This window comes from Pezoporus wallicus, unplaced genomic scaffold (assembly GCF_028554395.1).
Source record: "Pezoporus wallicus isolate ANWC-B61680 ecotype Strahan unplaced genomic scaffold, APGP_CSIRO_Pwel_v1 scaffold_13239, whole genome shotgun sequence".
Lineage (NCBI taxonomy): Eukaryota > Metazoa > Chordata > Aves > Psittaciformes > Psittacidae > Pezoporus > Pezoporus wallicus.
Genome location: NW_026642052.1, coordinates 520,116 through 540,918, shown reverse-complemented (window position 1 = coordinate 540,918; position 20,803 = coordinate 520,116). Strand labels below are relative to the sequence as shown.

The 20,803-nt window shown below is 38.9% G+C and overlaps 1 protein-coding gene across 5 annotated transcripts; it reads right to left on the bottom strand.

The window, feature by feature from the left end:
- Nucleotides 1-573: 573 nt before the first annotated feature.
- Nucleotides 574-19,683, bottom strand: SH3BP2 (SH3 domain binding protein 2). 5 transcript variants are annotated; one of them, XM_057426745.1, is made up of 14 exons: nt 19,136-19,274; nt 17,160-17,353; nt 13,550-13,689; nt 12,420-12,522; nt 9,949-10,066; nt 9,294-9,364; nt 8,804-8,892; nt 7,282-7,347; nt 6,171-6,753; nt 4,482-4,590; nt 4,079-4,134; nt 3,590-3,671; nt 3,278-3,337; nt 574-2,808 (listed from the first exon to the last, which is right to left on the bottom strand). In XM_057426745.1, exons 3-14 carry the CDS (start codon nt 13,683-13,685, stop codon nt 2,671-2,673), a joined length of 1,611 nt encoding a protein of 536 aa, XP_057282728.1. In that variant the 5' UTR covers nt 13,686-13,689; nt 17,160-17,353; nt 19,136-19,274; the 3' UTR covers nt 574-2,670. The 5 variants fall into 5 exon arrangements, with proteins under 5 accessions (XP_057282728.1, XP_057282727.1, XP_057282726.1 ...); XM_057426744.1 differs by lacking the exons at nt 17,160-17,353; nt 19,136-19,274 and adding an exon at nt 19,576-19,683; XM_057426743.1 differs by lacking the exon at nt 17,160-17,353 and having other exon boundaries at nt 4,482-4,587; nt 19,136-19,405.
- Between the last annotated feature and the right edge of the window lie 1,120 nt (nt 19,684-20,803).

The window sequence follows — 20,803 nt, the reverse complement described above, 5'->3', positions numbered from 1 at the left end:
TGTTTCTGGAGGGATGAGGGAATTACCCAGCACGTTCTTATCTATACCTCCCTACTTTAAACTCTGGAGATGTCTAAGGTGTAAACCTACCAGGCTGTCAGCCTGCTGTACTTGTACTAACCTGCAGATGTAAACACACCAGGTTACACAGATGTTTCTGAGCAGGAGGCCTGTTTGCTGCTGGGGAGCAGGAAGATTCTCTTTCCTCAAGCAAGCTCTTGAAGTATACCTTTGGAAACTTAGATTTCTCTGTCCCTCCGAGATGCTCCTTTTATTATGGCTATACTTGCATTGTGTGCATGTAGATAAGGTGGTTGCTGCAGTCCTCAAGCCTGCACTCAAGAAACCTTGATGTAAATGGAAAAAGGTCATTTCCACCCCCAGCCACACAGTCTGATGACCAGAATGCTCAATTTCTGATAGTGCTGCTTACACGAAGATTTGCTTCTCGGGGGGGGTTAGAAACTAATTCATGTAACTTCACAGCCAGAAGAATTCAGCACTAGTCAACACAACTACAAAAGCGTGAGCCCTCCCTCTCCCCTCCATGAAGTTAAAGACAACTGCACAGAATTTGGTGAACTGGCATTGAAAGTTTATCCACTTCAGAAATATATACATTCATATAAAAATAGGATATTAACACAAACATGTACATATTTGCAAATCTTGTATTACACAGCTAGACAGTGTTATGTTTTATAGGTACTAGATTACATAAGTATTTTTACAGTTTAAAAATCTTAAGAGTATATGATTGCCAAAAAGAAGTAAATATCTGAGCAGGGCCCCAGACATAGTGTGAGTTTAACCGTCACAACACTGTGAAGTCAGTTATTCCCAGAGAAAAATGTACTCTGTAAGCAGTAGGTATAAATACTGCAAGAAACTAGAACTTGCTTTGATATCCGTATATTGATATGCTGAAGCCAGTTTTTAAATGCTTTGTTGGCTGAGCCTTCTTTAGAGAGTGGATTCATATGAGGGTATGAACGACAGGGATTCTCCTTTAAAATAGAAGTAATTAGAAACAAAATACCCAATATTACCACCAGAGTCTGACATTTAAGTACTGCATATTCTTTATGCACATAAAACCTACTACAGCAGGGACACAGATCAAAAGGCTGACATTGCATATGTCTGTGTCACTTGAAAAAGGCAGAGACAGAGTTTCTTGTCTTGATTCCTATGTCTGGTCCTAATGCTGCATCTGTTCATTAAGGAAAACCCCTTAAGGATTAACTCCTGGTTTACTGTTTTCATAAACAGAAAATTCTTATTCTGTAATGGTTTTGTTGATGTTTTCAAAGCTGTGACCGTCTAACTGCAACAAGACTAAAACCAACATATGAAAAGGTAATAGAAAAAGTGAAGTTTAGGGTACAGATTCAGGCTGATGGAAACTAGATTCCTTCTTCTGCTTCAGGAGTGACAGAATTACAAGTCTTGTAAACATTATTAGAGTATGAGCCCATAACAACTTTGAATCAGTTACTTAAGAGGCCATTAAAATAAATTTATTCTTCTTATTAAAATTTAGGAATAAGGTAATTTTGGCATAAATATCAAGCCCTTGGTTTTAGGATACCTGTTCCTGAAATATTATGGAATGAGTATCACAAGCACCCTGAAAATGCCTATCAGTGATTGCTTGATAGTATGTTAAAAACAGATTTTATTTGCATGCAACTACAAAGAGCAATTTTAATAATGGAAAAATTATTGGTGATCTACAAGCAGCAGACTAAGGCAGTGTGTTTGCCCTAGAACAGCACAGAGTGCAGCGGGCTCACAATCTGAGCCCAAGAGACTGACCACAATCTGGGGTATTCACAAGACTCCTTCCCTTCCCCTTTAAAATTAAGTAGCCCTTTCTCTTTCCTCATACCCATTAAAACCAGCGGCATCTCCTCTTCCAGTTCAGAACTAAGCAGTGGGGCTCCCAGGAAAGTCGAATCAGTATCAACCCACCTGAAGTGCATGTAACAAACCAGCCTGTGGGATGCCACAGCTCTATCAGCTGGCTAGTACCCTACTGATACTGATTACTGCAGACATCGTCATCTGAAGGTTTATGTGGTTATGTATGACATGGCTTAAAAAACAATAGCCACATTTCCTGATCCATCTTTACCTATGGTAAACCAAATTATTTGCACAGAAGTCTTCATTATTTACATGTCAACTATACAAGTAATACAAAACTTCTCAGTTGAGCACCAGTGCTGACTTAAGGAGTAATACCTTCAAGTCAGAGTATTAGTATTCCCTGTCACAAGCAAATTCTGATACACTTTCAGAAGTTTCCCTTTTCTGTATGGGTTGTATTCAGACCACTTCTTTGTTCATGTCCATCTTCTACATTCCAAGGAGATTACTAATAGCAGCAGTTTCATAAAAGGTGTAGGTATCACGGGAAGTTTTCACAGCGTAATCACTTCAGCTCTTTTTAAAATACCATGAAATCCACTGATCTGGATTGTAAGGTTTTACAGAGAGTTCATTAAATGGAGGTTATGTACAATTCAGTTGAGAATAAGTGGTTGAAACAGACTCAGTTTCTGTGTGCAAACAATGGGATGTCCAGCAATGGCAGGAGTCCACATCTCGTTCAAGGGCAGCAGAGAATGTATTTGTCCTAAACGTCAGTGAATTATGCCAGTCATGTCACCTTGGCTTAGAGTAACCATAAGGACACCGAAGAATCAGGCTGTCATGACTAGGTAAGACATGAGTGCTGTAGTATTCAACCAGACTCCCCATGTTCAAAAACATGATGTCTGAATCCAGGTAAAACTTGCAATCCTGGCGTAAAACAAACAAACAAGCCACATGTATGTAATGACTGACAATCATTTTTCCAACTCAGTGTTTCAATAAAGCCCATAACATCCTCATCAGAACTAAGAAGTTCTTTCAAACAAGCTACTGCTTTGCAAACCAGTCACTTACACAGAGAAGTCCAAATTTAACTCAGGAATTTAATATTCTTTTAGGATTTGACTGGAGCTGAAATTCTGATGTGAAAACTGACAGCTGATTTGTCTTTTGCCTGATACAGCAACTAGAAAGCCCAGATCCAAGTCCTCAAACTCTCATCTTTGACCAAGTGCTTCTGAATCAGCTTATTTTTACTTTCGGGAATGGGAAAAAGTTTAGACTTTGTTAATTCTGATATATACCTATACACATGCAAACTTTATATGCACATATACATGGAATTCATACCTGTATACACATGTATTACACATGCCCACACAGTGCAGCTACTAACCTTTTCAAAGATTCTGTAGTTCCTCAATTTTTCTGCAGATTCATCCCACACAACCAATACCTTGAAGGAGAAAAAATACACCATATTCAGTCTGTGCTAATAAGCTCTTCTAAATCAATGTATTATTAAGGAATTAATTACAATCCAGATTAAAAGAATTAAAATCACTGATGTTATGATAGTGATTGTCTCAGATTTTCTTGCTTTAAGAAAAGAGCACAGCTGTATTTTTAAGTACTTTATCATATATAATATACAGTATCTATAAATCAAAAAGGGTTTTGAGGGATAGATTAAGCAATTGCAAGTTACCTTTCCAGACTTGGTAGATGAGTTCCTAATACAGTACAATCCATTCTGTGGTTGTCCCCGTGGGCTACTAGCTTTAAATGTCCTAAAACAGCAATTATATGTATTGGCATGTTCTGAATCAGACAGGTAAAATGCTTGCATTCTTAGAATTCTTATTAAAGAAATCTCTATTTCAGTTGCAATAATCCACAGTACATCATAGCTGGAAGAACTTCACTGTTCCAGAATCCAAACCAGCAATGCAGTACAGATCTGTCTTTCTGTCCCATCAAGCACCCTGGCAGAAGAACCTTCTCCAGATGGAGTAAAAATCACTTTGCAAGTTGTCAGTTGACACATGAGCACCAAGCTAACTCCCCTAAAGAGTGATTCCCACATTAAAGGAATTTTATGATTTTAAACACAAATTGTACCTATCAACATGCTCTTTGGACTACTGATCTGTACATTGTACGACTTCTAAGCAACTACTTTAAAGTCATATTTTACCTTTCAACTTCGAAGGATTCAGAGGTATTAAGAAATATTGAAGCAGGCAGCCCAACCTGTAAGAAATATGAAGAAAATCAGTCCCCATGTTAGTCAACGACAAGTCAAAATTCTAACATGTTATGCAAATAAGCTACAGCCATCACCATTTGAAATTATTAACAGTGATTTAATCTTTACTTTATACTTCTTCTTCCTCCTTTATATCCTATATTAAAATCAAGAATTTATCAAGGCATTCTTGAAAGCTCAACCTCCCCCCCAAGAAACCCCCCACAGCCCTGTATTTTCAGAAAGTGGGGGTTCCTCCCCCCTGAAAATGCATTTAAAAGCTTCCCAAAAGTGCACATAAGCAAGAAAAAAAAAACAACTCTTTGAGAATGGATCATTTGCTTGCTCTTACTTTTTCATAGTCATCATCAGAATCATCATCAGGTTGCTTTGGCTTGGGGGACAGTGATGGTTTTTCAGATGAGAAACTTCTAAAACTCTGTCCATCTGGTGGTGATCTCCTGGCAGAAAGAGAACAAAAACTGAAGGACATCTCCTCAGGAAAACAGAACAAATATACAAAAAAAAAAAAGAAACACCACCAAAGGGATAATAAAATTAGAACTGAAGAAAAAGTTTCAGTTTAGCCCCCAAATCACAGAATGGTTTGGGTTGGAAGGGACCTTAAAGCTCATCCATTTCCAACCCCCTGCCATGGGCCGGGACACCTTCCACTAGAGCAGGTTGCTGAGGGACCCATCCAGCCTGGACTTGAACACTGCCAGGGACAAAGCAGCCACAGCTTCTCTGGGCACCCTATGCCAGTGCCTCACCACCCTCACAGGGAATTTCTTCCTTATATGTAATCTCAATTTTCCCTCTGTCAGGTTAAAGCCATTCCCCCTTGTCCTGTCCCTACATACCCTTGTATAAAGTCCCTCTCCAGATTTCTTGCAGGACCCTTAAAGGTACTGGGAAGCTGCTCTAAGGTCTCCCCTGAGCCTTCTCTTCTCTAGGCTGAACAAGCACAGCTCTCTCAGCCTGTCTTCATAGGATAGGTGTGCCATCTCTGATCATCTTTATGACCTCCTCTGGACTTGCTCTAACAGGTCCACATCCTTATGTTTGGAGCCCCCGAGCTGGGCACAGTACTCACAGATTAATTTAGGCAATCACAGATTAATGTAAATTGTAAGGGACCTCTAGGGATCATTTAGTTCAAGCTCCTGCACAAAGCTGGTCCAACTAGATCAGGTAGCTCAGAAAGCTGTGTCCAGTCAAGTTCTGAATATCTCCAAGGATGGAAATGCCACAGCTTTCCCACCAGCAACCTGTTCTGGTGTTTCACGAGCCACATGGTGAAAACCTTTCCCTAACATCTAACTGTAATTTCTCAGGTTGTGACTTCTGCCTGTTGCCTCTTACCCTTATCACTTGCAGACCTCTGAGGTCTTACTCTGCCTTCTCCACACCCACCCATTAAGTAGTTCTAGACAGCAGTGATCTCCCACTAGCCTTCCTAAAGGTTGCATGAGTCCAATTCTCTCAGCCTCTTCTCATGAATCTTGTGCTATAGCCCAAACATCTGGCTGGCCTTCCACTGGACTCACTCCAGTGTATCAGTGTCTTCCCTGTACTGTCTTAGAGAATGTATTATTTGTTCTTCAGAGCTTCTAAATGATCCTGTGAACAAAAATATTTTTATCTGACTCACCACCATAACTAGTTACACCTCCCTGATCTTAATATGAAATGAAACATTTCCTGTCTCCACAGAAGCCTAAAATTGTTTTTGCAGTTCACTGAGGCTCTGACATAAAGAGCTGTGATCAAAGGCTATTAAATCTTTAAGACACACCTGAAAAGAAATGAACTACAAAATTTTGGTGTATTTTTTTAAGTTTGCTTTGTTTCCTATTTCTTTCTGAACTATTTCAGAAGCTCAGCCCAATGCAATAGGGGCAAAAAAGCATAACACTGAAGAAGAGAGGGATGGAGCAGGGGAGAGAAACAGATGTCAATGTGAACATGAGAAATCAGTCTGTCAGCTAGTTACCTAATGCACAATGGAAAAAATAGTGCATTGTGTTTTCATACTTACTGTAACTGGGGACATGAAAACTTCTCAGGTCTAGGCTTGACTGCAGGTGGCTGGTGGGTTGGTACAGGTGGCTTTGGGAGCACTGGTGGCACAAACAGTCCAGGTTTACTGTGTTCTCTTGGCACTCTGGGCTCTACTGGTTTTTCAGCAAGCTGTGACAGCTTGGGTTTATGGCTCGGTAGTGGAGGAGGAGTTCGTTGTGAAAGGTTTAAGGTTTTTAGCTTCTCACACCCTTCTGGAGTAGCAAGAACTTGACCTAAAGGCACAGGCTCTGGAGGCGATGAGCAAGGTTCTTTGATACCCAGAGTCTTTTTGAGTAGAGGCAGAGGAGGTACAGGGGGCAGCTGTTCACTGAGCCTTCGAGTCGAGGGTTGGATCTTTAGATTAGGTTCAGCTCGGCACTGAGATTCTCTCACGCTTAAGATATCCTCTAATTTGATATCAGGTAAGCTTCTTTTTGGAGGTGGTGGTGGGACTGGCACAGGAGATTTGCCAGGAAAGGAATTTGCCCTTGACTCTGAGTAGGGAGCTTTTCTGACATGAGGAACTGGTGGAGGTGGGTAGGCTGGGGGCAGGACCATATCTACAGAAAGAAAACATCCAAAATACATTACACACTGAGGGGAAATACAGTATGTCAAGAAATGAGACTTTTCAGATTCATTTTCTACGTGGTTTAAGATACTTCACTGGCATCTGGTCTGACAGTACCCAAATGTTGGACAAGCATTTAACTTCCAGCACAATTCTGAATGTTTTATGTAGGAAACTCCTGCAATTTCTATTCAGGGATGGGTCACAATGACTTTGACCAGAGAGACCATATTAAAAGCACTACCCCTCCTCAAGACTGATGGCCAGACACAGGACCTTCCAGGGCAGAAGGCCTGCAAGAAAACATGCCCTAAGGCATGTAACACTCCCTGTAATTGTTTGTGCTGTTACTAGGAACTTTTGACCCTAAATACCTCTCAAGATTAGATACCTGTGCATTGCCTCTGTTATTTTACCACCTGCAGTGCTTTAGATATGACCAAGCCAATCTGGCATTCTACATGAATAGTGCCTTCACTGGGAGCCTTTTGTGAAGGGAATGAAAGGAATCACATACCATCTTTTACTATATCAGAAGTATCTGGCTGCAAGTAAGACTCATCCTCTTCCTCCTGGTCATAATCTGCAAATAAAAATCAGTGTATCAGACTAAGTACTCCTGGAACCATGAAAGAGTACTGAGTACTTTTTGCTTTTTCATAATGAAGTAATTTTCAGTTCTTTTTTTTTTTTTTAAAGAGGTAAAAAAAAAAAAGAATAATTTTGGTCCATCTCTTTGCTACTTAGAAAAGATGTTTCCTTAATTTTTCTTGTTAGTTCAAAAAAGCCATCACTTACAACAGTGGGAGATGAGCTAGACTTCATTTTACATTTTCCTCATCTATCAGCTTAAAATTTACTTTCTGGTGACACCTTCTACTGTTAATAGCCCTCCTGAGAACAATTCTACTTAGTTGCAGAGATACAACTAGATGGATGCACTGGCAAATCCAGTTGAAAAAAAAGTAATCCCCAAAACCTAACCCTAAACCAAAAACTTTTTAGATTTTGCAATACAGGAGCCTAACTCAACACCCTATTGAACTGCACATAACCTTTCCCTCCCAGAAACACCAAAGTACTAAATCACAGTCCTACATGAAATGCTGCCGAGTCTGTTCTCCTCAGCTTTGCAGCAACTGAACCGGATTTCATGAAAAGATTCACTCCTGCCTTTATGTCCTAGTCAGGAAGAACAGTCAGGAATGTCCTGTCAGGAAATGAGAGTACTTGCTCCAGTTGACCCTGCGCTTAGAAATCTGAAAGGGCAGGTGGGATATGGCCTAGTAAAGGAACTACGTTGAACCTGGCGGCGAGGCTTCTCATGCTGATTTGTAGTAGCACTTTTCTTGACTAGGAAGTCAGTAGCTGTAATATGTTGTGAACATTTATCTGACAGGCTTGCTGTAATGTCCTCACTTGTGATGAAAAAATAAACACACCCAGCCCAAACTGCTTACTATGAAACAACTACAGCAATGAACAAGTAACAAACTTTGATTAAAAACAGGCTATGCTAAGAATCAGACATTCAGAGCCCTACTTTGAAAAGTTACTCAGTTTAAAAGTCACCAAAGAACATTTCCCTGTGCATTTCACAGAAGCACATCCCGTGCCTAATGCAAGATCTTTGTAAACCGCAGGGATGAATTCTGTTTCATATTAAACAGGCAACAACATCATCCCAATAAAGAATCATAGACTCACAGAATGGTTTGGGTTGGAAAGGACTTTAAGGTCATCCAGTTCCAACATCCCTGCCATGGGCAGGGATGCCTCACACTAGACCATACTGCCAAAGGCTGTCAGACACCTCCTTGAAAGATCTGAATTTCTTTAGTTACCATTTATTTTTACTAAGTTTATGGCACAGAACAACTGATTCTGATTTAAAATTACAACAACTACATACTTTGCAAAAACAAAAATTTATAGTTGCAAATTAGTTCAGTTTGCTCATGCTGTGGGAATAATTCCTGCAGAATCCAGAAGAAATAAGCAAGCAAGTAAATCTTATTTATTGTGTCTTAATTTATCACCTTCATTATCTGCTGAATGATGAGAATACTTGATATCAATGGGACGTTCTACTGAGCCATAGAAACTGTCTGCATCGGAACCAGAGTCACTGCAAAAGAAAAAACAGAGTACCTTCTGCATCACTGTGCTATGGGTACTGGGACAGTAAACAGGCATGTTAGGAGGACAGAAGCACTGCAAAGGAATGCTGGAAAAGCAGAAGCGACCTATTCCTCATTCCCAATTAACAGCCAGATATGTTGCTACTGTCTTTTTAAAGTTTTTATGTGTTTTACACAAAACTGACATTTAAAGTTCTCTTAGTAAAAAGATCTGGTTTTGTCTTAGTACTACTTAAACTATGTATTAGGAAGGCCTTTCATTCTTGGGCCTTACTGCACTTGTTTTGGTTTAACAGTAAATTGCTTGTAGGTGCAAAAAGCCTAAAGCACCACTGTCAAGAACTAGAGCAAAAGGGATAAAAAGCAAATAGAGATTACGGATTTATACCTGAATTCTGTTATTGTTTCTTTCTTCTCATGGTAGTGATCAATTTCCCTCCTCAAGGATAGCATCCAATTCTAAATAAGAAAAAAAACAACCAAACAACATTCAACACAAGCATCTTTAAACTGTTAAACAAAGATTTATAGTATCCATCCTCTGTAAGAACTGAGTAACTCTGTAAAGAACCTACACTGAAATAGGATACATCCATGAATCCTTTACATTGAGAGGACTTACCAGTCAAATGTTCTAAAGTGCTATAAGAACGTATATTAAACATATTAAATATATTAAACTTTTAGTCTGCAAATTTCAAGCTGTTCTTTCTAAAGCCAGGTGCTTGTTCATTGTATGTCTATGGGTGAGAGATCTCACTGAAAAGGTTTCATACTTTATCAAATGTTTAACATACAAAAATTTGTTCCTTGGCTAAAAATAAAACAAAGAATAAGGAGAAAACCATGTCATCTATATGTCACTTACAACCAGTCCCTAAATTACAACCTGAACTAACACTAAACTTCATAGTTAAAACTTCAGAAATTATTTTCAGAGGAGACAAAAGAACCAGCTATACAGCTGAGTATCCAGTTCATTTAGATTTTATAGAAGTCCAGGATTCACTTTCTGCTTCAAGGAAAATTGAAGAAGAAGTTACCTTTCTTTCATCTTCAGAAGAAGCTGAAAAAACCCATGTCCTGTGCTTCTTGCTAATGTGTACTAACTTGAAAGGAAACACATTGCTTGATGTCGTCTCCTCAACTGCCCGCATAACCCTGAGAAACAGAACCACCAATACATGAAACCCTTCATCTATATTTCTGCCATGCAAGTCATAAGGCTTTAACAGAAAGCAGTTCTACAGGCCAGTTCTGCCTTAGGAAAAATAATCCCCAAGCCCAGAAGAAAGCCTTAAAACTCCCCGTAGGTGCATCTGTAGCACTGATGCACTGAAGTGGGTAGAAAGAACAACGCAAGAACGGCGATAGGACAAAGCACAGATGTTTCAACCTGTTCAATAGTTTTAATGAACTGCATTAATTCACAAGCTTCACACCACAATAAGAAGTATTTAAGGTGCCTGTGATCTGCATTTCAGAAAGGCAGAGATGAAAAAACCAAAATATGCCTTTTCCATGAAAATAAAGGAGAACTAATATTAAAAGTTAATTTTTCCACTTTTCCCTTACAAACACTTTCTTGACCTTTTTTATTATTTTAAACCAAGCACAACTCAACCTCTTTCACAAACTGCACTAGATATGTTTGTTTCTCATTATTTTTCCCCCAGAGGGGTCTCAAATGAGGAAATTCCTTACATATGCATGAATTTGGTTGTAGATGCTCTCTGTAAGGCTTTGGAACAAATAAAGGAGACTAAAATCCAAAGACTGTGGGTAGTCTAAAAGTAACAATTCTAAGATTTGTTGCACATAAACCAAAGAGAAACCCGATTAAAGCTTTTACAAATCATTACTGGGTCTTCCTTTCTTGTTCCTAAACTTTTCTCACTTACCAACTTCCTCATGCAATATAGGATTTCCGTAAGTCCTTAATACTGGGAAACATGGTTTGTGAACATAGAAAAGAAGATTCTCAGAGATATTTGACATTTGGTTAGGGACTTACTCAAGATGATGTTTTTGGGGAAAAAAAGAATAAATCTAATTAACATCCTGAAGCTACAAAATTAGAAATTACCTCTTTTTTAGAACCCCAATCCTCCTTTTAAACTGGAGGATGTACTTTTCTTCATCTGCCCAGTCCAAAACAAAGGCACAAAAGGAACTCTTTAAGCTTTTCGACTAGTGTAAGGCTCATAAGGATGTTAATGTGGGAAATACCCCTGGTACAGCTGAGAGGGATACTAGCAATGGGCATCACTATACATTTTGAGTCATTAGTGCACTCAGCACATTCTCATCTCATGTCTACTCTTCACACATAACATATATTAAATGAAAACTGCAAAATAAAAGTCCAGGGAAGCCTTAGAGAGACTTGTTTTCACACAGCCTTATGCAACTACCCAGTCTAACAAATTCTTTCACTTCAAATGATTTCTCAATAATGCTTATGACTGTGCATAATACTAACCAAGATCTGGTCCTGATTACAGTCAAAGTCTCTACAAGACTGCTAGAATGCATATATATATATGAAAAGCAGCGACACAGTCCCTCGCATCTACAGATTCCATGGTATTTTTCATGTCAACGTGATTACAGAAGCTAGAGTCATGGCCAAGTTACATTACAAGTTTCTTATACAAATTAATATTGAATTTTTAATTAGTTACAATGTTTACAACCGTATTCCCATAAAATGTGTCATTGTTGCAGCCACTTAGAAGGCTAATAAAGATACTTCCTTATTGCAAAAGTCTGAGAACATTATACAGTTAAAGGATCACTTACATGTTTAAAAATACAAAAAAAAATTGCTGTTAGGACCAATAATGTGATAATTCTTTATATACTCTCAGTAGTCTTTTCTGAGCATCAGCTACAACAGCAATTTCCTAAAGTTAAGTTAGGCTTCTAATAGTAGGCCTTGTACCTATGCTGCACTCAAGTCAGATTCTGGTACTCCTAATAACATGAAAGCCATGTATTTTTGTCTTCAACTTAAAAAGCAAATATTAAGATTTATAACATGTAACAAACGAGTCAGACATTTTGCACATGCATTCTCTCATTTATCACTACTGTAGTTGAAATCAGTTTTGACAACATGTTACTGAACCAGTAACTCCATAAATATTCTTTTCCAATTCCTTTCTATTTTTGGACAATCACTGAATTCACTAGAGAGGAAAGGTAATTTATCCAAAAGAATCCACATCTACCTGCATGTGCAAAGTCTGCACAAAGTCAGTAACAAGAGTAAGCCTATTGCAATTTTAACAGCCTTACTGGTTAGATTACAAAAGATGAAGGCTATATAGTTGCAAAGCACAGGACATATCATATGTACAGTTTGAAAGGAATACAACTCTTGGAGGCTGAGATCAGAGCGTAACCTAAACAACAGATGTAGTTCTGTTTAACTTCATTGGAAATGAAAACCATAGTCCCCACTGCGTTAAGCAGAGGAGCTTGGGCGTTAGATAAGTTCTTTGGCACTCACCTGTTGTAACCATTCAAAGAAAATGCACCCTGTGGAGATGCAGATGTGCTGCTCTTAAAATAGTAAATACATCCCTCGTGGACAATCACAAATCTCAATGGCCCTAAAAAGACAAAGAAAGAAAGTGAGCAAAATATAAATCCAAAGGCAGTAGATTAACTAGAACCTCTTAACTTAGGCAGAACTATTGTTTCAGGTTTTAGTCATCTTATTAATCATAAGCCAACACAAACTAGTTAAGTGACAGCTGGTTGACCATCAGCCGCATGGTAAAGCTGTCTGCTCACAGTGTTTCAGGACTAAAAGGAGCATCTGCTTCCCTCATTTCAGAGGCAGTTGATCTGATAACTTCAAAAGAAGCCTAAGAGACTGCAGGTCTGACCTCCAGTTGCGCTCCTTTACTAGACAAATAAGCTAATGTAACAATGCAAACTAAAACAAAATGGAAGGAAGGAGGTAGCCACAGGGTACAAATACATATTTATGAACATCCCGAACTCATGATGGTATCTCCCTGAAGATTTATTTTCCCTTTTTTTAAAGGGTTAACACTCCTCTCCTTTATCAAAGGCAGTAATCTTTGTCCTTCACTATAAAAGTATAAACAGAGATAGCAAATGAACAGCATATAAATAAACAAACTCATAATCTTAAGTTTTCTCCATGTAAATAGATTCTGATTCCAGAAGCAATTACTGTTTCTAAGCACAACCTAATGTTGGCAGTGAGAAAATTTCTATTTCACAACAGCAGTAGGAGATGGGGATATTTTTCCAATACAGAATAACCAACTGGAAAAAAAGCTGAGTACTAATTTCTTTTAGAAAAGAATATTTGCAATTGATACATACCCCAGGAATGTGTTTGTGTCTTTAAAACCTTACTTGGGAAGGACTTGAAAAAAGATTCAACCAAGTAAACCAACCACAACATTTATCATCTAAGACTTACAGTTCCAAAACAATTAAAGGAAATTCTTTCAATATGGGTCTTTCATTTATATATTCCAGTAAAACTGTAATCCAGTATAGGTGAAGTGGAAGATCACCTTCATTAAATAGTCTGTTAACATGAAATGTGCTAAAGGCCCCGAAGGGAAGCATTTAAAACATTTAGTTTAGTCAACTTACACTTCAAGATCTGCAGCTGGGTGCCTCCTTTTTTATGAAGATACCCTGATTTGGTCACTCCTCCAGGCATTGTCAAAAGGTTTTGTGCTCCAATTGCCTTCATTGGGACTGGCCAGACCTGCTCCTGGGAGGCCATCGTTCTGCAATTTAGAATAATTAAAACCAGTTTAAACTTAGATTTTACTTCAAGAAATGAGTACTGGGAAACAAAGCTTGTTTCCTTAAACAAGTTTTCCAAACAACTAACATGGTTCAGCAGTCAAGTATGTAGCACAGACGGGTGCTCAGAGATTCCAGGAAGTTTGTAATGTGTAAAAAACCATGGTGCAGAAAGTCCCGATTTATTTTTATACAGCTCTCAAAAGTGATTGGCAGTTGTTGAAACAATGCAGGAGTGCTTGGTAAATGTTACTTAAGTATTTATGTTTTAAAATGCTCCAGATAACACCGTGAGACTTAATCAGGCAAGTAACTAGCAAGAAAATCAGTTTATTCTCCAAAGTTCTATGCCACATGTGTATGAAATATAATATTCTATATAATTAGGGGAATCAATAGTCATATTTTTGTAACTGCAGTAACCAACAGTACTTACTGCTTATATACACGTTTTATACCAAATGAAAGCACTAGCATATTGTCTAATATTGGATGTCATGTGTGACAGCATCCTGTGCAAATGAATTTCATCTCACATTGCTGCAGGCTTCTATTTAATTTATACATTAATTAATAATTCAAAAAAAAATTGTTTCTTAAGTAGCAGTTTTTTCCTGGCTGATACATCACTATGAGCCCTTTCTTTTTTCAACCAGTAACAGAACTAGGCTAAAAATCCTACTGTGTAATACAGAAAAGAAATAATGTTTGAACTGAAGGGGAAGTTTGCCCTAAACATAAAAGGGTCATTATCCTCACATGTAGGGTTAGAGACCTTTGCTGTCAAGAGGCAAATTAATGAAGTTCCAGTTAATTAGTTTCTGATAAAGGAATGATGGTTTAGCACTGGAGAGCTTTTAGTGGAGGACTGAAGTCTAATGGATCTTGTTTGCTTTTCCTTTCCCCCAAAGGGACAGTACTGGAAGTTAATAATGTAGCTCAGTACAGGAATCCAAGAGCCCGCAGTACAACACACTTACCTGAGCACTACTCTCTCCAGCATAAGATGGCAACTTGAAGTACCCATACTGAAAAGAATAAGCAAGGGATGCAGTTTTGTTGAGGGATTAAATTCAATAGCAGAGTATGTATCCATTGTACATGTGTTAGGAAAAACAGAAATGCAATTCAATTGATCTTTCAGTGGATCAGATCAGGATGTTGACCTAATGGCTTGCCCTTTGCTCATGACGCATGAGCGGGGAGGGGTGGAAATTACCTAGCAATTAAGTTAAACTCAATTAAATTCTCTGGGCAGCCTAGAAAACCTAATGACAAAAATTAGGCTTTAGTCCCCAGTGTTATAAAACAAGCACAAGGAGAGAAGATCAGATCCAAGGCCCTAGAAACGTTCTCACAGGAGACACTGCAAGGCACCATGGTTTCTCAATTTTCCTCCAGGACTCTCCTGCTCACAAAAAGCTAAGTTACTTTTGTTTGTATCAGCAACATCCTTCCTTCTGCTGTTTCCTCCCTGTTCTTATTATATGATAGGGATCTTTCCAAGCTGATCTGTTCCTTCCTCTTTCTCCTTCACAATGAAATATCTAGCAACAGCACTGTGTTAAAAGGTCCAAGAAGGGGCTACACACAGATATTTAAAGCTTTTAAGAATTAAAAAAAAGTAACAAAAGTTAATACACCCCCAATTTCTTCATATCATTTCCCCACATCTTGCAGAAAAATCCAAGTTTGTGAAATGGTGAATATTAACCAGCTGGCTGCTGACACCAAACCCCATTACAGTACCGCTAAGAGTCACTTCCTTGAAATGAGGAATGCAAAGGGAAGTCCTGGGCTCATTTTCTTCTTTTAAGAACAGGCTTAGCAACACTGAAACATTAGGAATTAATTTATGATTAAGTTATTTCAGTTTGTTTCTAGTTACATTCAGAAAAAAGATTAAGTAAAAATGGAACCTTTTTATTCAGACAAACAGACTCTGATGTCAGTTTTCTTAAACTAACTTTAACATTAGTCTCAACGCTATCCAACAGTTTCAAGTTCATCATGGGTCTTCAAATCCTTTGTGTGTTTACTACAAAGAACAAGAAGGAACTCAAGCACCTAGCCGTTGGTGTTCCATACTTAGGTTGAATACAAACCAGCAGAGGCAGAGTTAAATGTCTCAGTGAGGTTATCCAAAACAAGCAGTAAGCTGAGATTTCAGAGAGGCCAATGACAAACACTGGGGACAAGGGTATCCCACCCTAGGTAAATACATAGAACAGAAATATCTGACTAGGTCATGTTGGCCTTCTGTACAGGGATAGACTAGTTAGGCTACTCACTAAAGCATGCCTGGATGGGGCATTTTCTCCTCCTCCTGAAAAAACAGAATATCAGGCAGACATATAAAAACCCTCAAATCATGGAAGCAGAGGAGTAGTGGGGAATAAATCCAGTTCTACAGTGTGATGACTACCGAGGGGAAATGACAGCAGAGTATGAGGTTCTGATTCCTCTATTCATAATCATTTCTTATTTTTGACTACTCACTATAAAACAGTCCTGAAAATAGAGACCAACAGAGAACTTCCCCATCCCCGCTAAGTGAATAGAAGGAGACGTGGCTGAACTCCACGCAACCAAATACACATTATATGAGCTAAAAAGCCCACCTAATACATGAGGCTTTTCAATAGATCAACAGCCTCTTATGCCTATTTTCTGGAACTCATTGTGGCTTATGGCATTCCCCATCACATCTGTAAGCTCCTGAAGCACTTTCATTTGCAGACACACTGCAGACAGATAGGGAGGACTTTAGTATTTTGAACTGAAATGTTTGAGGTAGGCTTCTAAAATCCATTTAAGTACTACTTTGAATCTAGTCCTAAGCAGATTTTTGTTCTTTTCTTGACACTACAACTCCAGAAGGACACTACTTTGCATCAAGCCGCTGGGAGAAAGCTGTCAAAACAGTGTAATCCCCAAATCTTTATAGTAGGAGTGGGAGGAATGAAAATGGATGCTTTTAAAGATTTTTCTGGTCTTAGCGCCTATAATGTGTTGCCTTCAGCTTGCTGAAATTCTTCCCTTCACTCTTGATATTCCTTTTATATTTTTTTTTAATGCATTACATGAAGAGCAGATCAATGTTGCATTACCAGGTATATACAACAGCAAGCACTGAAGTCATTGTAGAGACTGTTGGTTCTGTGATCATTAAGAACAGAAAGCTATTTCCAAGTTGTTTCTAATGCAGTTACATTTTTGCACCACAAGCCAAAGACCTCACTACTCGTTTTCACCCCAGGTGCATAAGCAGAGCCTCTTCCATGGAGCTAACAATGAGGTTAACAGAAAGGACCCATTAAGTGCAGTCAGAGCCAAGCCATGCTCTTTCTGACACTGGTCCTCTGTTACAAACAGAAAGTGGTATTACCCATGCATTATTTTGGGCAAGCTTCTAGTAGTAGCTACACACTTTATTCTTCTTTCCACTCACCAAGGGACTAGATGTGTATTTGTAAAGTACGTTTTCCATCAAGCCCCAAAACCCATTATAAATGGCTCTTGAATCAACTTTCTCCCCCACTGAAACAGCATTGGACAGAACCATCTGAACCAGAAAAGGTGGCAGCAGACAGCAAAAGGCCTTACATCACTGTTTCTCAGATGATCCCCATGACAATTCTATGCCTGTGAGGGAGAAGATAGGCCTTAGAGTGTAGTAGGAGAAATGGTGGAACAGCAGTTCGTAGGATTTGCTTCATCTTCCAACAGTGCTTTTGGAAAGGCAGAAGAGTGCAGTTAGCACTCTTGAGTGTGATACAGAGCTTATACAATTACCATTGGAATTACTTCATATACATAAACTGGTCTGCCAGACTAAAAACCAAACCCATTTGCAGTGTAGGTATCAAGAAAGTCAGTCCAAGTATATCACGAGTATACTTTTCTCAAACACTATCACAATGAGCTGGTTTTCATATGGAGTACCATAAAAGTCACAACAGCATGAAAAAATGAAAAAGTACACCCTTTGTGCAACCTCGATAATGCCAGTCAGACACAGAAGTTTCTTCTGCATCATAAAACCCTTACCAAGCTGAAACTTTAAATGGAGAGTAGACTTCTGTTACTGTGTAGTACACAAGTGTGAAGTAATTTTAACCTATCCCCTCAGTCAGCACATACAGAATAGCTGTATTGGAGGCTAGAGCATAACTTTACAGGCTAAATGTCCCTCTGCAGGTAAAAATAATACTCTGCCACATTAGAAATCTGGATTACATTATAGAAGAGCACTTACTGCTTTTGGCCTTAAGAGCTATTGGCGTTCAGCCCAATTAAACCAAGTACAAGCTGATTCAACCTCAGATTTCATGCGGGAAGAGCCACGAGTCCTCAGTTCTTGCTTAACTTCAGCAGAACATATGGCAGATGTGATCATCTCCACATCTTGCAGTATACAGGCATAAAAATATATTAACCTCATCTCTGAAACTACAGCTGCCAAAAGTTGTATTAGAAGTTCTCACTTGCTATAACAGTATTTATAGTCTGTCTTGGAGCCCAGTTTGGTCATGCTAGATATAAAAATTAAAAAAGAGACTCCAATGCTGCAGTACAAAAATCAGACCTGATCTGAATTTGTAACAAGTATCTCTATGACACTTAGGTCTGAGAACTTTTTAAACTCCATGTATCTCATAGCCTCTAGTCTTTAGATTCTATTTTAAAGTCAAACATAAATCAAGATCCTAGTTTCCTTCTGAGTACATATATGTAATGTTATAAGTAAGTTGTAACATAGGAAATGAATGTATTCCTTGTATAATGCAGACTTAAGTTTCAGTCTCCACAGAAGGTTGAAATCTGAAATCTGCCAAAATGAGGCAGATTACATGCAGCAAAATTGTAAAATAAAAGCTTCCCCGATGTGCTCTCAGCAATTCTGAACAAAAAGTAGCAGTCTGATTCAACTATCTAGATATTTACCATCTGTTCTTAAAACTGCTTTCTGCTAAATGTTCAGGTCTCTCTTCCATTTATTAACCATTCTCTAGTATTTCTGAAATGCTCTTTCACGTCTCCTACTTTTGTGGTTAAACATTCTATTTCTTAATGCCTCTAACATCCCCTTTCACAACAGTTTCTCAGAAGGATCAATCACACAGTACAAACACTGTAAAGCCAAATAAATCTTACAGAACAAAGGGAACAGAGACCTAAGCCTGACTGATACACACTGTTGTAAGTTCACTCAGTCTAACTTGCACCAACTTGCTTTTCTTTCCTGGCAATAATTTTCAACCAACATTCGCTTCATCTCTTCCCCCTTCAATTCTTTACCCCTGAATTTTCTGCAGGAGTTAAAAGTATTTTTCCCCAGATACCATATTCTACTCCTAGTTTTAGTCTGCTCTTTACCTTAAAGAGAAATGATGACAGAAACACAAGCCACAAACATGCACTAACCTGGTGACCATGCCTGACCGACACATACTTTTTCTGCTGACAGTTTCACCGAACAATTGTTTCCTTTGTGATGACAAAGCCATTAACGACTTCTGACCCCTCTCAGGCATGACAGAAACATCTCTGCGCTTCTCCCCTTTCCATGTACTGTAAGGCTGAAAGTGACGGTGGTAGCTGCTGTACACTCAACACACAAAAGAAACCCAGCCCCAACTGCTTGTGCATCTGCACCGCACCGTGGCCAAAAGTGACGCCTAGGCAATGACTTGTTTCCTTTGTAACTTCCTGTTTCCCCTAATGTTAGTGGGCAGCACTATCTTTGTCAGATTTCCGAGCTTCCCAGAGAGGTTGTAAATCAAACCCTGCATACCTCAACCTCTGTCAGTCATGGAGCCAGAAAGCAGAGGGGATTTTCCAGTGCTCGCTTGCTTCCTACTCACCTTTCAATCAACTACTTTCCCACGGGAGAAAAAGAAAGTCCTTTTGCTTACAGGGTGCTCAGCTCCCTCACACTGCCAGAGGCACAGCTCAGAAATGCTGCCTGTGCTTCAGGTACTTGCACTGCACCGCAGAACTATGACAAGTATTTCACCTCTGTTTTCAGCCCCCATAGCTAGAGCTTGTTCTTTCCTCTTCAACCCAAGAAGTTAAAAATAAGCATTTGGAAAGCATGTATGTGCTTTAGAGCAAGTTTTGCCTGTACATTTGACGCTACACAAACCAGAAATGACAGTAAAATCTGAACCTAAGTGGCTCACAGTGTAACAATTCTACAGGACCAACTGATAGTGAATAAATGCCACGGTTTTACACTTCATCTGGAGCCCTTAAAAGGATTCAAGTGTTTTCACTGACTGGAATTAAACAGCACCCCAGGCTAGAAAGTTCAAATAAGACAAAACCAATTAGCAAGTTTTAGTATGATGGCCAAAACCTACATACATAATTACATCAAGTAAAGCTTCCTTCACATATTTTTTCAGGATACAGACACTAATCTGTACTCCAAGACAGAAGGAAGAAGTTTCTGTAAAACATCTTTTTTTTTTTTGTAAACTACCCAACAGTCAAAGCACAAGAGAAAATAATATTTCAGATACCAGCCATGGCTGCATCAGCTAGAAAAGCAAATCTCAGTCCTCACCACAGGTCACCTGTTTGCACTCCTTCCACAGCCAGGCTATATAGGAAGAAGCAGCAAACTAAGTATCACACACCTGTTGTTAGCTAAAAGGATCATCATATCCACACAAAATCCCAACGCTCTTTACTAAGAATCAATGCCCAGTTGTCTCAGTGTCTTAATTCACAGATTTTTCACATAGAAAAGATGTAAAGAGGACTACACCTCAGCAGTCTGTGAATTAAATTCACTTGCTTTATCTGCTACAAAATCAGGTACCAATTTAAGCATAAGCCTTTAAGCATTAACCCACAATGATTTAAAGCAATCCTTCCCTCTCACAGCTCTGCTATCTCAGCATACTCTAAACTTGCATCACCATCTGTACCTCAGGAAAAAAGCTATGGTCAAAGTGACAGCATCTGAGTCTATGTAACATTGGGAAAAAGACCTTTTCTGGTCTGACACACCTCTTGGTTTTCCCCTCCAAGCTCCACAGTTTTAAAGTACTATGCTATTTGGCCTCAATAGTCTGATTTTTGCCT